Here is a 15,632-nt window from a genome sequence, read left to right on the forward strand (position 1 = left end):
GGTTAGTTTAAGAGGGATGGTGAAAAGCTGGCAGGGTTTCATGGTGGAGACAGAACCCTGAAGATGGAGAGGCTCTTTACCAGAGGAACGGAAGAAAGCGCTGATCAATGGGCTCAAGAGATACTGGCAGGGTGTCAAAGGTGGCAGACGAACAGGAAAGACACTGAAAATGAGACTGGTTGTTAACACAGAGTCTCAATCAGGAAGAAACCTCTTTTTTTTAACGTCCTATTTTATTTATTCTTCAAGAGAGATATCAGCTTACAAATAGAAAGTGACCACGGTGGTCCTGAAACAAGAACACAATATTACTTGCATGTATAGTTTAGTAATAAGATTACCGAGCTCGATAGCTGAAGTTGCTTAAGTGTGGCCAGTATCCGGTATTCGGGAGATAGTGGGTTTGAACCCCACTGTCGGCAGCCCTGAAGATGGTTTTCTGTGGTTTCCCATTTTCACACCAGGCTGTACCTTAATTAAAGCCACGGCCGCTTTCTTCCCAGTCCTAGCCCTTTCCTGTCCCATCATCGTCGTAAGACCTATCTGTGTCGGTACGATGTAAAGCCAATAGCACAAAAGTAATAAGATTGACTCCCTATCATGTGAAGTACAAATGAGGCTATTTGTTTCAAAAGGATTAATCTTCACTTTTCGTTGGAAATGAGTTACTGATACCGTTGTATTGTATTAATAGCCGTCTATAAAACTGCGTTGTTTGTCTTCTTTAAAAAGATCAAAATCGCATTGTTTCAGAGCATGAAAATACAGTGTGACTTTCAAACAGAACAATCTCTGCCATCTGATGGTATCAAAAGGGACAATCTCCAGAACTACCAATCAGCTCTTTCTGCTCACGTCATGTGAGTGCTGCCATATTGGTTCAATTGAGTTAAAAATTGAGACTGTCTTGCTTATGACTGTCTATTTTTCAGTTTTAGAGTTATACTGGAGGTATTTTCGGTGTTTTTGAAGTATATGAACGTGCTCAAACATATTATATTACCAAAACAAACTGTAGCTTTCTTCAGTGTGTTCTGTGATGGACATGCTACCGCCAAACGTGACACCGGTGTCACCCACAAAAACGAGGAAACGGACCCAAGATCAGAGGAAATGGAAATCAGTTGTTGCAAAAAAACTAAGGTAATAATATTCAGCCAGTGAATTTTTTTACTGGGTAGAAATTCAATTGGGAAATGGACTTATATACGCTTGTATAATCAATATCTATATGAACTGATCATAACCTCATTATATTGTCAATTAATAATGCATTGTTATCCATTCATTTGAACTTCAACATTGAAAAATTTCTGCACAATGTGATGTTTAAAAGAGAATTAATTTACTTTCATTTTTTCCTAAATAGGTATGCCCCGAAGGATATGCCTATACCACCTACATGTAAAGATAAACACATAACAAAAGCATTCTGATGTGGGACATTATCCATGAACGAAATAAAGGTGTTCCATGAACAGTACCACTGCAATAAAACTTACAGTGCTCAAAATGCATTTATTTGTAAGTACAATGAAATCATACCTGTGCAGAGGAGGTGGCCAAGGAATGAAAAACATACAGGAAAGCAATTTCAAACTAAATTTTACGTTCAGAACAGTAAAGGTATGAAGGTTCCAGTATGTCAGCAAGCATTTCTGAACATCCTTCATGTCTCCAGGAAGCGTGTTGATACCATAGCTAAAACATATGCGCAAAATGGTAATGCCCCTGTTCAAAATCGCGGGGGTGATAGGAAGACCCAAATATTCCGGCCAAAAAAGGAAAGCATCATGAAGTTTATTTCTTCCTTAGTGTGTGTTGAATCCCACTATTGCTGTAATAAGTCAAGGCTGAGGAAGTACTTGTCTTCTGAATTAACTGTAAACAAACTGTCTGCCATATACAATAACAGGGTTACAGATCCAGCATTACAAACTACCAAGTCTTATTTTTGAGTGGTTTTTAATACTTTTTTAAATCTTGGTTTCAAGACTCCCAGTAAGGACTGTTGCTCCTTCTGATTTCAACTTGATGAGCATCTAAAACAAAGATTCCACAAAATGAAGTGAAATAATGATAACCAAGCGTGTCCACAAACTAAAAGCGAAGGCATTTTACACTCTACTGAGAGAAGCTGGTGAAGAGACACATGTATTATCCTTTGACATACAGAATAAACCACTGTTTACCCATGTCCCAGATCAGGAGGTGTATTACTCCCATCAACTTTACTTTCACACCTTTGCTAGAGTTCAAGGTACCTCCAAATGCAGGCTTACTAAGGAAAATGTTTTTTGTTATTGTTGGACGGAGGACCAGTATGGAAAAGGGTCTAATCAGATTGCATCAGCAGTTTATGATAGGTTAACGAAAACAGACTTGACAGATTACAAGGAAGTGAGACTCATTTGTGACTCTTGTGGGGGTCAAAATAAAAACAAGAACCTCCTCCCCATGTGCGGTAAATGGCTTCTGGCTGCTGCAAGTAACACAGAATGCATTGAACTTGTGTTCCATGTACGAGCTTACTCTTTCATTCCTCAACATTCTCAACATGTGATCACAACTCTCTATGGGATGAGATAGCTACTGAAAGAAACAGTTTTGCCAATCAGTTATTCACAGAAAAAAAATATCAACTCACTCTGTATGAGTTCACTCGGAACATTTCACAAGGCTTATAACCCTAAACTATGCCATAACTGTGTTGAAAGTAAGACATGTAAGAAAAGTGTAATGAGATACAACTGTGAAAGTTTGGTGGCTTTGCATTTCTCGGAGTGTTTTAGGGTGTTTCACACTGTTAAAACTTACACAAATTGTTCTTCTGGGCAATGCACTTCATCACTTCAAACAAGGATATGATTAAAATTCAGTATATTGCAGATTACAAGTATAAATCTTAGTAGCGTAAAACTATATCTTATGCATGAAAAGATGGTACACATGTGCATGCTCAGCACATTAAAATTAGTATCTCAATGGGTTAATGATATATATACAGTACTAAAATTCTTCCATAAGGTCTACATAATGTACAAGGCAATGTGGTAAAACCTTGCAATGCTTTATGTAGTAAAGATGCCATAGGAACCTTTTCTTAATTTTTTCAACTTGTTTCTGATATGATTTGTAATAAGGAGATCAGACTACAGATGCACATTCCAATTTTGATCTAATAAGAGAGTTAAATAAATAAATAATAATAGCGAGTAAACGATACCGCGCCAAAGATGATCGATAGCATTATGTGGCAAATGTTTCAATTTTCTTATTCAAACAGCATCACCTAACCTAACTTAACCATACTATATGCATCATGAAAACATATTGCAAGCGCCAGCAGAGAAATTATATTCTTCTCGCTATAAATGTACATGATAATAGCCTTTCTGAAATTCAATCAGAAAAATATAAACTAACTTCTGAAATCAATGATTCACTCTGCCATATCTTTAGATGTATCTCATTCTTACTTAATTGCAGTACCGAGCATTAAACTTACAACTGCTATCGGACACACTATTTATGCATTTATTACAAAAACATGTTCTCCTCTTTCATTTCCATTTTTCTTTACAGAACATCATTCGACAGGTTTTATTAATCGACTCCAACTTTGCATTCCAAGGTCGACGAGAGAGCTCGCTAGCGGACATAGTGAGGAAATGATACTGAAGATGATCAAACACATGCAGTATAATGACTGAATGCATAAATATTGGTAATGGAAAAAATTGTGCACGCTTAATTGCTCGTAATAACGGATGTGTCAGTGATAGGGCTCTCCCTGTAACCAAAGGATAATACACAGTTTTATTTTTAAAAAAATTGTTTACGCCCCTACTGGGGCACTTTCATCAGTCATATACATTAAAGTCTAATGGTATTAAACAGAGTCAACTTTTCAGCTTCTTCTTCCGCTCCCAAAACTTCTTTGTTCTGTCGGACCTGGCTGCCCTTTGGCAGTTTAATATAGGAATTTTGAAGGGACAGATAAAAACTGACGTTATAACGGGGTTCTCGTTATATGCCGTACTTGCTACAGTGGACTTCTACTGTATTGAAGTTGCAAGATATCTGCAACCTTCTTTAGAACTCTTTAGTCAACAATGCAAGGCAGAGAGTCAAGTTCATTACTGGTTAATGCATTTTTTGGTATTCTGTCTTTTACTCTACTAAATTCTGTGGTTCCCTTAATAATGACTGTTTAGTCATAGGGAAAACACATACTTTCACGTATTATTCTACAGGCTAAAAGATTAGCATTAGTAACAGAACTTTTGAAGACAATTGTTAAAATTTGTTTTAAACTGGATAATGAAAAAATTAACTGTTTAATTACAAAAATTCCTCACCTTACTGACTGAAAAATGCTATAGGCCCTAGTTATTGCTACAACTTTTACATTTATAATATTTTATTCACTAAATTGAAATAAAGTACTTCCTTTTTGCTTTTAGGATTAGTGAACACACCAAATTATCACTGTAGGATCAACACATTCACATTTAGACTTACCATTTTCTTTGCAAAGGACAAACAAAAAGTCAGCAACCAAATCTCGTACTTGTGTGTTGGGGGTAGTGAGTAAACGACAGAGCTTATTACGAATCGTGTTGCCTTCTTCTGGACGGGTCATCACTTCCGTGAGAGGTGGCAAAACATGTGCCCTCAAAAATTTTCGCATAGCTCTATGACTTCGAGAACCTTCTACAAGAACTGTGAGTACAGGTGACAATACTTCACTTTGAGATCTGACTCCCTATAGGAGAAAACAGAAAAAGAAGAAAGGAATGTTTTTACATGGAAGTGAATATAGATATAATAGCATATGAAGAATAAAACAAATATCCTGTATGACTGCAAACATTCAAGATTAAGATATAATATTACAAACAATAATAAAACATTTAAAAATAAGGAATTACTTGAGACATGTTGTCCAATCTTTGTTCCAGGAACTGAAGAAGCACAGCTATTGCTTCCATACTTCTGCCCTCCATTTCCAAACCCTTGGGCAATTCTCTGGCGTCCTTTTGCACAGGAGTCATCAGTTCCTCATAACAGTTACTCGGAATGCTCATTAGTAAGTTCACAGTATGGCTGTCAAATTAAGAACATATTACTAGACAAATGTTGAAATGTAATAATAATAATAATAATAATAATAATAATAATAATAATAATAATAATAATACAATATGCACATAGGGAGGAAAGGATGAATAAGGGGGCAATGTTTAGTAACTACAGAGAGGAGGGAATGACTTGTAAACATGAACTTTTAACAAATTATATTACAATTACAGAATTAAGGATTTTCAAATGACATTTACATAGTCATTTTGTAAACTCTATTCAATACAGACCAAAGATGAAATTCATGACTAAACTAAAAAAAAAACTATGAGAGTCATGGTGTTATGAAGATCTGTCTTCAGAAGGGAAAGAACACAATATTATCATTTAAATATTTAATTATATCATAAACAGTAATTAACATCAGGACAGATACTGCAGGCATTGGCTATGAATACAAATAACTACCAAAGTGCAATATGAAACATGTTTTGCATAATCACATACGATGTGAAAGATATTCACAGGCAAAAGGTACAAATCAGGCCAGTAAGAATGATAGCACACAAAATGAACTGTGTCTTTAATATATGGGTATAACCACCTGGTGGCCATGATCGTTAAGGTGACAAGTCTATAGGTGTGAAACTGTGGTTAGCTGGAAGTCCTGTTGGTGGAAAAAATTTTCACCGTCAAAATGTTGGCCAGCAGGGTAGGAGAGGTGGTGGTATACAATTTCTAATCATTAGATTAGATTGCATGCCAAAAGCCTGGATTCAATATTCCAACCATCTCTGCAGTGTTTATACAGAGTGAGGGCATATAACACTGTTGATGGTGATTCGTCCGTCGGATGGCAACATTAAGCCTTGAGCAGACCCCTTGGTGTTATAAGACACATGTAGGTTGTGTGCTGACACCGGGTTTCACCTTCTCGCTACCCTATCATCATTCCCTCCCCCCTCACATTCAGACACAGAGGTCACCCATGGGCATCAACTACAAAAGACCTGTATGAGACGAGCTGAACATGTTAGACAATTGTAAGAGAATTCAGTGTCATCTTGTTCAGAAACCTGATGATTAAGGTGGTAATCTGCTTTAGGGGTTTCTTTATGTTTTTCAACAATGTCTTGTACATTTGGCCAGACTTTTCTACAGGAATTTGCAATTGTAAATGCTGGTGTTTCATCATATACCTTAGCCATAATTTCCTTCATGCTGATTTTTCTTTATGACCCCAATCAGATTCAATTTATAAACTTCATTATATTCATCCGTATTGAAATTTACTAAATTGTAATCAAGACAATTTTCCACCTTTCAATACTGATAGATTATTCTCTTCTTGCGACATGTCCATTATCATCTGAGGCAAACTTCTTGCATCTTATCCGAAATACTATAGACAACGCTACAGAAATGATTAAATTTATAAAACTGCTAGCAAGTTTGAATTAGATTGTACAAGATCCACCTTATCAATACAAGATGTGTTGTTGGTTAAGATTACAACCTCATTTATTTATGGTACCAGTTTCAACATCCATGGATGTTATCATCAGTCAAGTAGGGTCAATATACAAAGATACATAGCAAAGTTAAAACACATAAAATTGGCCCTCATAATTTAAAATGTCTATAACAAGTTAAAATACAAAGCATATTAATGCTAAATATCTGGGTTTAAATATACAAATTGTACAAGCTTGACAACTTGTTAGTCAAAAATAAAAAAACTGAAGCTGAGGAGCCTTGTAGAAAAACACGTTTAAAGCCTTTGACACTCTTGAAATTTTTTATAAATTTGACCTGCAATGTGTTGGTTGGTAGCAGTCTGCAAAAAAGATCCTCCTAATAGTTTTGTAAGTAAATATAATTAATTAATGGAATGTGGCCTCTGGAGAGGCCTGGTGCAGGTCTTTTGAGCTGAGTTGGACCCTTCCTACCCTCTGATAGTGATACAGGCAATCTGCACATCTATGATGGTGGGACCCTACACAAAAAGAATTCTAATACTGAAGATGGCACAAACACCCGGCTTCAAGCCAGAGGAATTAACTAATGGAAGTTAAATCCTGGTCTTGGCTGGGAATCGAACCTTGGACCCCTTGGACTAAAGGACAGCAAGCTAATAATTTAACCATGTACCAAGCTACACTGCTCAGCTCGAAGGCCTGCAGATCACGAGATGACACGTAGTCAGCACGACAATTCCTTTTGGCCTTTATGCTTGCCTTTCTAGACTGGGAAACATAACAAATAAATACCATAAAAACCACCAACGACAGTCAATTAATCTATTTGTAGTGCGAGTTTGGTAATAAGTATTCAAAATATGATTGTACTGTCATACCAGGAACTACTGCTTGTTTACATCTAGTGCTCTGTCATCCGGGCCTGTCACCATGTACAGTAAAGCAGTGCACTAAATCTATTACTGCCAGTTAGTCTGTCTCTCAGTCCTTGGTGAAACAGTGGTTCCTTTAGCTCTAATGTCGCTCGCACCTGAACGATAAACACATTCCATTCTGAATTCATCCTACTGCTTTCGGATTTGTACCACTCGGGACAAATATTTCAGGTTCCCTATGGGAATCAACATCCATATCAACTCACAAATTCTTCTAGAAAATTAGATCTAGTCCTGTTGATAATGCAAGACTCATGTGATAGCTGTATATGGTTCACTGACATACACTTTGCTCACCTCAGTCCCCAGCTTTATTGCTGATTTGTTTAGCAATGGTGTTATTTGACAAGGGAATGTTGGAGACTAACTTAATAGCTTTTTCATCAAGAAAACTCTTGACAATATCGATTGTACAAAGTTTAGTAAGAGTCTCTGCAATAGTAAGATTCACCAGTTCAAATTACATGGTAACTTATTACTGAGTACACAAAGTTTCTTGTTCTGTTTCATTATTGGTTTTAGCAAGCATTGGCTCAGTTTTCTGAGAAATCAAAATTTCATTGCACTTCCTTTTGAAAAAATTGGACGGTTTATCTTTCAACTCGAATGGTTTCCCTGGAAATTATCCTGCAGTTTACCAGGAAACATGGAACTGGTGGTCAATATATTTCCATAAATCATACAGAGATACTGACTATCATTTGTCTGTGTTAATTCCATATTAAAGGAATTTTCTTCGTATTTTTGTTTTTTATTGGTGTGTCTTTCCCCCGCTTGTCACATTTTTGGAGTGGCACCGCAGATTCCAATATGAATACTTTTGTGTAAAGTTCTTCTCACAAACAAATGCTGGAGTACACTGACTTACTTGACCTATTTCTTGTTGCTCCTCTTGGAGCATAGGGCTACTGTGAAACACTTTCATCTGGTCCTATTGTTGGCCAGCCTCTTCACTTCATTTCAAGTCTTTCTCATTCCTAGGTACTCCTCAACCATCTTCTTCTAAGTCTTCTTCAGACGGCCATATTTTTGAGCACCTTGGGGGGGATTCCAATCAAGTGCTATCTTTCCAATGGCTCCAGTAGGTTTCCTAAGTGTGTAGTCTATCCAATGCCACTTTCTCGTCTTTATCTGAATTTCAATTGCTTCCTCCCATAGATCTTTATTTGCTATAGCATTTGGGTATCTTTTGTAAATGATACGTCTTAACACTAGAACTACCGGATATACAGGGTTATTCTAAATGATTGTCGGGGTTTCGTGAATTTTTTTTGAAAATGTGGAAAACGTACCATTTTTATTGTTGCAGTAACGGTTAGACAAACTCTCAAAGTTTTGCTTTGCATCAACTGTAGTTCATAAGTTACCACCAGATGGCAGTAATAGAAGTGTTTAACAAAACGGCGGTTAGCGATAAGAAGAAAGCTTTTTGTACTCTTGAATTTCATCAACACCGATCCGTTACCAGAGTCCAGTGCCATTTTCGGACAATATACGGGAAGGAGCCTCCTTCCGACAACTCTATTTCCAGATGGTACGCACAATTTGTGGATACACGTTGTTTATGCAAAGGGAAAAGCAGTGGGTGTCCCGCTGTGTCAGAAGCGGATGTAAATAGGATTAGGGGCGTTTATCTCCGTAGTCCTAAGAAATCAACTATGAGATGTAGCAGGGAACTGCAAGTTCCTCAAACCACAGTATGGCGTGTGTTATGGAGGCGCCTAAAGGTAAAGCCATATCGCCTACAATTGCGTCAAGCTCTAACAGCTAATGACAAAGCCCTAAGTTTCAGCTTCTGCATGGCACTGCAGGGACGGATTGAAGAAGATGATGGTTTTTTGACAGAGTAGTTTTCAGTGACGAAGCTACTTTTCATGTAAGTGGAAAGGTAAAGAAACAAAATGCTCGCGTTTGTGGTGCAACAAACCCCCATTGTTATGTGGAACATGTGCGAGACTCTCCTAAGGTGAATGTGTTCTATGCCGTTTCAAACATGAAGGTCTATAGCTCGTTCTTCTTCAATGAACAGACAGTAACAGGGCTGACTTACCTGGACATGCTCACAGAATGGCTGTTACCCCAGTTGAGTGACGACAGGGATGATTATGTGCTGCAACAGGATGGTGCACCACCTCATTTCCACAGGGAGGTTAGAGCATTTTTAAACCAAGAACTTCCACAACGATGGATGGGACGTGGAACGGAAGGTGATCTGATGCTCTTACCCTTTCCACCACGTTCACCAGATCTTACACCATGCGATTTCTTCCTGTGGGGATATGTTAAAGATCAGGTATTTGTTCCTCCTCTACCGGTGGATATTCAGGAAGTGAAGCAGCGCATCCAAGCCGCCTTCGAAAGCATCACCGCTGCCATGTTGACTCGTGTGTGGGAAGAGATGGAGTGTCGAGTAGATGTGTGTAGTGTGACACAAGGCACACATATCGAGCATTTGTAATGTATGTCAAATTAACTTTATGAGTTACAGTACACAATAAAACAAAATTCATATTCCTACGTCAATTGCACTGTGAGTTATCAATTTTTGTAACCCCGACAATCATTTAGAATAACCCTGTATTATATACCTTGAACCGTGGATGTGGTCATTTTGACCACTACTGAAATTATTGTATTTTTGTTCTCGATACGCACAGTTCCTCTTGCCTCTGTTTCTGTACAATGCTTTATGAGTTTCAATATTGATTTATCAATTAAAAGACGTCATGCACTCGTTACACTGTCATCAGAAACATGCCACTTTGAATATGGATTAAATCCTGGATTTTCTTGCAAGGAGGTAAGGGGAGCAACCCTGCCAGGTGTAGTCTTCCCAAAGTCTACTACAGTCCACTCCATGATGCCATCTGGCCATGGGAGGCTTTTACCTTGGTTGTCGCATCCCCTATGATATCATGTTTTACGGGCTACTGTTTTTATGGCTGTAATAGAATAATTGAAAACTAGTCAGTACTCAGCCTATGTGAGGCATCATTATAATTCGAATACAGTATAAATCATGGAATTTCACCAAAGTTGAATCACTACTTTCTGAGTTATCACTTGATTGGTAGCAATCTTCGTATGCATTTTCTCTTCTTAGGTCCTTTATATCTGCACCACATTCTACATCAGACATATCTTCAGAAATGTCATGCAATAGAACTAGCAATTGATGGTTTACAAGACATGTTTACTGTACTGGACAAGCTGACGAAAGACAACACTACCGGAGATGTAGCGGAAATAATGCACGTACAATTCGTAATATATCGGAGTTTCATTTTTGAGTTTTTGAATTTTTGAACATTACCGTTGTTGATAGGATAATTACGAGCACATGATGATATCTCAACAAGAGATATGTATTTATATACATTTTATTAAGATAATTAATACAGCGGTCAAGATGACTGCTCCGGCGATAGTACCATTACTGACACTCTACCCATTGATGCAAAATTAATTATATTTAATATGGATTTTGCTGACCACTAATCAGGAAAAGTATCCAACAATAAAAACTGTAGTGAAAAATGAGTTTTGAAAATGTGTAGCGGTCATTTTGACCGCTCCGGCGGTTCTAGTGTTAAGCAGCAGCGGTTATTACATAAAAACTCACAATTTAATTGGTAAAAATAACACAACCCATTGTATGAAAATCACATATACTGGGGTACTACTGTTGGTGATGATGATTGTATCCAAGTATCCACAAATGTTGAAAGTGCTCCAGTATGAAGCAGCTACAACAGCTTTATCTCTGAATGTAGTGAAGTATTTAAGTTGGGTTTCCACAGGGCAGTTTGGACAGTGAAACAGATGCTCAAGATCCTGACTTACACCACAGTTGCAGTCGGCATTCTGTGTATAACTCCATCTTTCGAGAGTAACCTTGGTTCTAGGCAATCCAATTCTTATCCTATTGAGGGTGTTCCATACAGGCCACGATTGTGAAGTATGAGCTGGAGTTCCTTCTGTTGGCACCTCAGGGGCTCTGAACTTTGGAGCGTGGGTTGGCGGCCACGGAGCCCTCAGCTGAGTCCTGGCATTGCTTCCACTTACTTGTGCCAGGCTCCTCACTTTCATCTATCCTATCCGGCCTCTCTTGGTCAACTCTTGTTCTTTTCCAACCCCGACGCTATTAGGTTTGCGAAGGCTAGGGAGTCTTTCATTTTCACGCCCTTCGTGGCCCTTGTCTTCCTTTGGCTGATATCTTCATTTTTTGAAGCGTCGGATCCCTTCCATTTTTCTCTCTGATTAGTGTTATATAGAGGATGGTTGCCTAGTTGTACTTCCTCTTAAAACAATAATCACCACCACCTCCTTCTGTTGGCCGATTCTAGGTGGATATTATGGACTGTTGCTGTCAGTACTGATTCGTAAGAACACTTGGTGTGGTGTTATTAATGAAACTACTGTACTGTTTTAAATAAAAGAACTCAAACTTCTGTACAGTACTTTGATTTAAACTTTGCAGAACTCAAAAATAAAAGAAATCAGTTTTCTTCTGTTTTTTTGGTTTTAAGTTCTTTTTTAGAAGCAATATCATGTCACATCTTTATAAACACTACATCAACTGCTGTTATTTCTGTCTGGTACTCAATGGAAGTCGCCATGAATTGTAAAGCTGATTTTTCCTCAGCATGGCTCATTTTTCCCTCTTCACATCCTTTTCCTTTGATGCCTTCTTCTACTTCTTTTTCTTTGTCCTGCCAAAGACAACTTGCACAATTTTATTGTCACTTAAAATTTCATTGTCAAATTCTATTTCACCATTAATCCAATCCAAAACGTCTTGTTCTACAAGATCACCAGAGTTAGACAATTGTAAGAGAATTCAGTGTCATCTTGTTCAGAAACCTGACAATTAGGGTGGTAATCTGCTTTAGGGGTTTCTTTATGTTTTTCAACAATGTCTTGTACATTTGGCCAGGCTTTTCTCCAGGAATTTGCAATTGTAAATGCTGGTGTTTCATCATATACCTTAGCCATAATTTCCTTCATGCTGATTTTTCTTTATGACCCCAATCAGATTCAATTTATAAACTTCATTATATTCATCCGTATTGAAATTTACTTAATTGTAATCAAGAGAATTTTCCACCTTTCAATACTGATAGATCATTCTCTTCTTGCGACCTGTCCATTATCATCTGAGGCAAACTTCTTGCATCTTATCCGAAATACTATAGACAACGCTACAGAAATGATTAAATTTATAAAACTGCTAGCAAGTTTGCATAAAACACTCTGTAAATATTTCACAAACTACTCGTTGCTTTCATTCTATAGGAAAGACTATTTTCACTTTGTTTCACAGAAAAATATTACTAAAATTATTATTCAATTCTTTATAACAAATTAGGTGTTGTACATGTCGTTGATGGGAAATTTACTTTCTATGTGAATGATTACCCTTCTGTCAATCATTTACGGAGTAATACAGAGCTGGGACTCGGGGATATCTGGATATTGATTTAATGGATATTTTTAAGGTTTCATTCTTATTGGTAGGTATGTTGGGTAGAACATCTGTCTCTAAATCTGAAGTCAGGATACAAATACAGGTGTGTTTTAAAAACAGTAAACCCTCCAGGTCATTTTAATCAGCAATGGCAACTGATAATGTAAAAATAAAAAATAAAACTTTCAGCAGGCTTGCACAACTGAACGAGACTATACATGACAAACTTAAACTTCAGGTTGACACTCCTCCCTCTGCTTTTAAGGCACATTTGGTTTTTTTGTCACATAAAAAATGTACAGGAGTTAGTGTCCGACTCGTTGGCTGAATGGTCAGTATACTGGCCTTTGGTTCAGAGGGTCCCGGGTTCTATTCTTGGCCGGGTCGGGGATTATAATCGGTTTCGATTAATTCTTCCGGCTTGGGGACTGGGTGCATGTGCCCGTCCCAATACTCTCCTCATCATATTCAGACAACATACTACACTACGCCAACCACCACAGAAACACGCAGTAAGGATTACATCACTCCATATAAGGTTGATGTCAGGAAGGGCATCCAGCCATAAAAGGTCAAATCCACATGTGTGACGCAGTTCGCACCTGCGACCCCACAGGTGTGGGAAAAAGCAGTACCAAAAGAAGAAGAAGAAAAAAATGTACAGGAGTTCGATGATATTATTTTCGTTACACTAATATTATGGGATCATTAGTGAATCTTTTCTTTAACATGAATCACAAAATGACTGGTCAAGATCCTAATCACCCTTATTTTTAACTTAAATACAAAGTTGCACAACAAGGACGAAGACCACTTCTTGACATATTCATAAATTCACGCCATATTCATAAATTAGCTATCTCATCATACCCAGTTATTCCAGGCACACATCCAACCTATTCTCCTGTTATGTTTGTACTGTTCTTTTTTTTGTCTTAAACCACCTGTATAAACATTTTAAATTTTGTTTACCCTTTCTGTTGCACTTATACAGCTTTCTCGTTATACTACACTCTGTATACTGAACAAGAGAAACTGAAACTCTCCTACAGTATATGGATGCCGTGAAAGTTAGAACCCTAATTTTAGGTTATTGTTATCCTTCATCTTCAATTTATTCTAACAATTCCATTCATTCAGTCAATTTGGAAGTTTAATGAAAATCCACAGCCTGTTTCCAGTCAATCAACCAGGTCAGGAATGGAATGAATGAAGCCCCCATCTAATGGCAAGGGTAGGACTTGTGCAGGCTGCCAAAGCCTGTCATACTCCTCTGGGGAAATGATTAATGATTAACAGATGAAATTAAATGATATTGGATAATGTTGCTAGAATGAAAGATGACAGGGAAAACCGAAGTTCCTGAAGAAAGGCCTGCCCTGCCTCCGCTTTGTCCAGCACAAATCTCACATGGAGTGACTGTGATTTGAACAATGGAATCCAGTGGTGAGAGGTCGGCGTGCTGCCGCCTGAGCCACGGAGGCTTTGGAAGTTTGTTTGCTATTTGCTTTACACTGCACCGACGATGGCGACGATGGGATAGGAAAGGCCTATGAATGGGAAGGAAGCGGCCGTGGCCTTAACTGAGGTACAACCCCAGCATTTGCCTGGTGTGAAAATGGGAAACCACGGAAAACCATCTTCAGGGCTGCCGACACTGGGATTCGAACCCACTATCTTCCAGATGCAAGCTCACAGCTGCACGCTCCTAACCGCACGGCCAACTTGCCTGGTGCTTTGGAAGTTTAATGATTATCATAAACGTAAATACAGTTCTACACGACAACACACAACCTGTGATAAAATAGCCCAGATATATCGCAGATGTTTGCTGCTTCAATGATTTGAGATGATGAGTTACTCATATCAACGTCGCAAAATTGTGCATTTTTGATACACAGTCATCATTGTGATAAGTCTAAGTGCCCAATATTAAGTACTTTCACATCAGTCAGGACTGAGTGAGGATAGATACTCAAAGCCAATGTAGCTCCCACACTGTACTATCTATAACTATGTAGGTATAGAAAGTATCTATGCATGCTGAGAATCAACCCAAAGGCTGGTTAGATCATCAACACATCTACCATAAGCTGTCAATAGGTGTACTAGGGAAAGAAGAGTGAGGTAGCTCCTTGTTGCTTTCCTCACTGAGCCAGAAAGTGCTATTGCATAATAGTCTGGCAAGCCCACTGAAATGCATACTCAAATTGACCCTATGACCAACACTTTCGCACCATTCTTCAGAGGGACTGGCTGCATAATGAAGGGTGTACTTATTAACACTCATATCTCAGTCACTTTCGTAAGGTCAAAGCCAAAGATGAGACCGAGGCAGAAAAATGAAAGTAACGAAAGTGGACGAAGCACAACTGCCAATTGAATAACAAGAAAAATGTTAAGGTAATATTTGGTTTACACTTACTTCTGTAGTTCATATTGTTTCTCCTTTGAATAAGTTTCACAAAGCAATAAGTCGTGTAAAATGGATACAAGGCGTAGAAAATGAGCCTCCTCTTCCTCATCTACTAGTGATCGATCTCCACTCTTTACAGTCAAATTGAACAGCACTTTGAGAACTTCACATGCCAATCCAACTAGTTCATCCTGTACAAAAAGCAAAAGCAAGATTAAACATAATATAATTAAAACTATATTTTAAAATAT

General features: G+C 38.0%; 2 protein-coding genes across 2 annotated transcripts in view; one reads left to right on the forward strand and one right to left on the reverse strand.

Moving 5' to 3' along the window:
• The window catches only part of ric8a (ric8 guanine nucleotide exchange factor A), a 106,558-nt gene that overhangs the window by 44,778 nt on the left and 46,148 nt on the right, over positions 1 to 15,632 (reverse strand). The window contains exons 5-7 of the mRNA XM_067144218.2: positions 15,391 to 15,572; positions 4,935 to 5,109; positions 4,525 to 4,768 (exon numbers count right to left, since the gene is read on the reverse strand). Coding sequence (XP_067000319.2) covers positions 4,525 to 4,768; positions 4,935 to 5,109; positions 15,391 to 15,572 — 601 coding nt within the window. The remainder of the gene's footprint in view (positions 1 to 4,524; positions 4,769 to 4,934; positions 5,110 to 15,390; positions 15,573 to 15,632) is intronic.
• LOC136865883 (uncharacterized) lies at positions 9,198 to 9,956 on the forward strand. The gene is made up of 2 exons (XM_068226533.1): positions 9,198 to 9,225; positions 9,349 to 9,956. Exons 1-2 carry the CDS (start codon positions 9,198 to 9,200, stop codon positions 9,954 to 9,956), a joined length of 636 nt encoding a protein of 211 aa, XP_068082634.1.

The sequence above is a fragment of the Anabrus simplex genome, chromosome 3 (genome assembly GCF_040414725.1).
Source record: "Anabrus simplex isolate iqAnaSimp1 chromosome 3, ASM4041472v1, whole genome shotgun sequence".
NCBI classification, from domain to species: domain Eukaryota; kingdom Metazoa; phylum Arthropoda; class Insecta; order Orthoptera; family Tettigoniidae; genus Anabrus; species Anabrus simplex.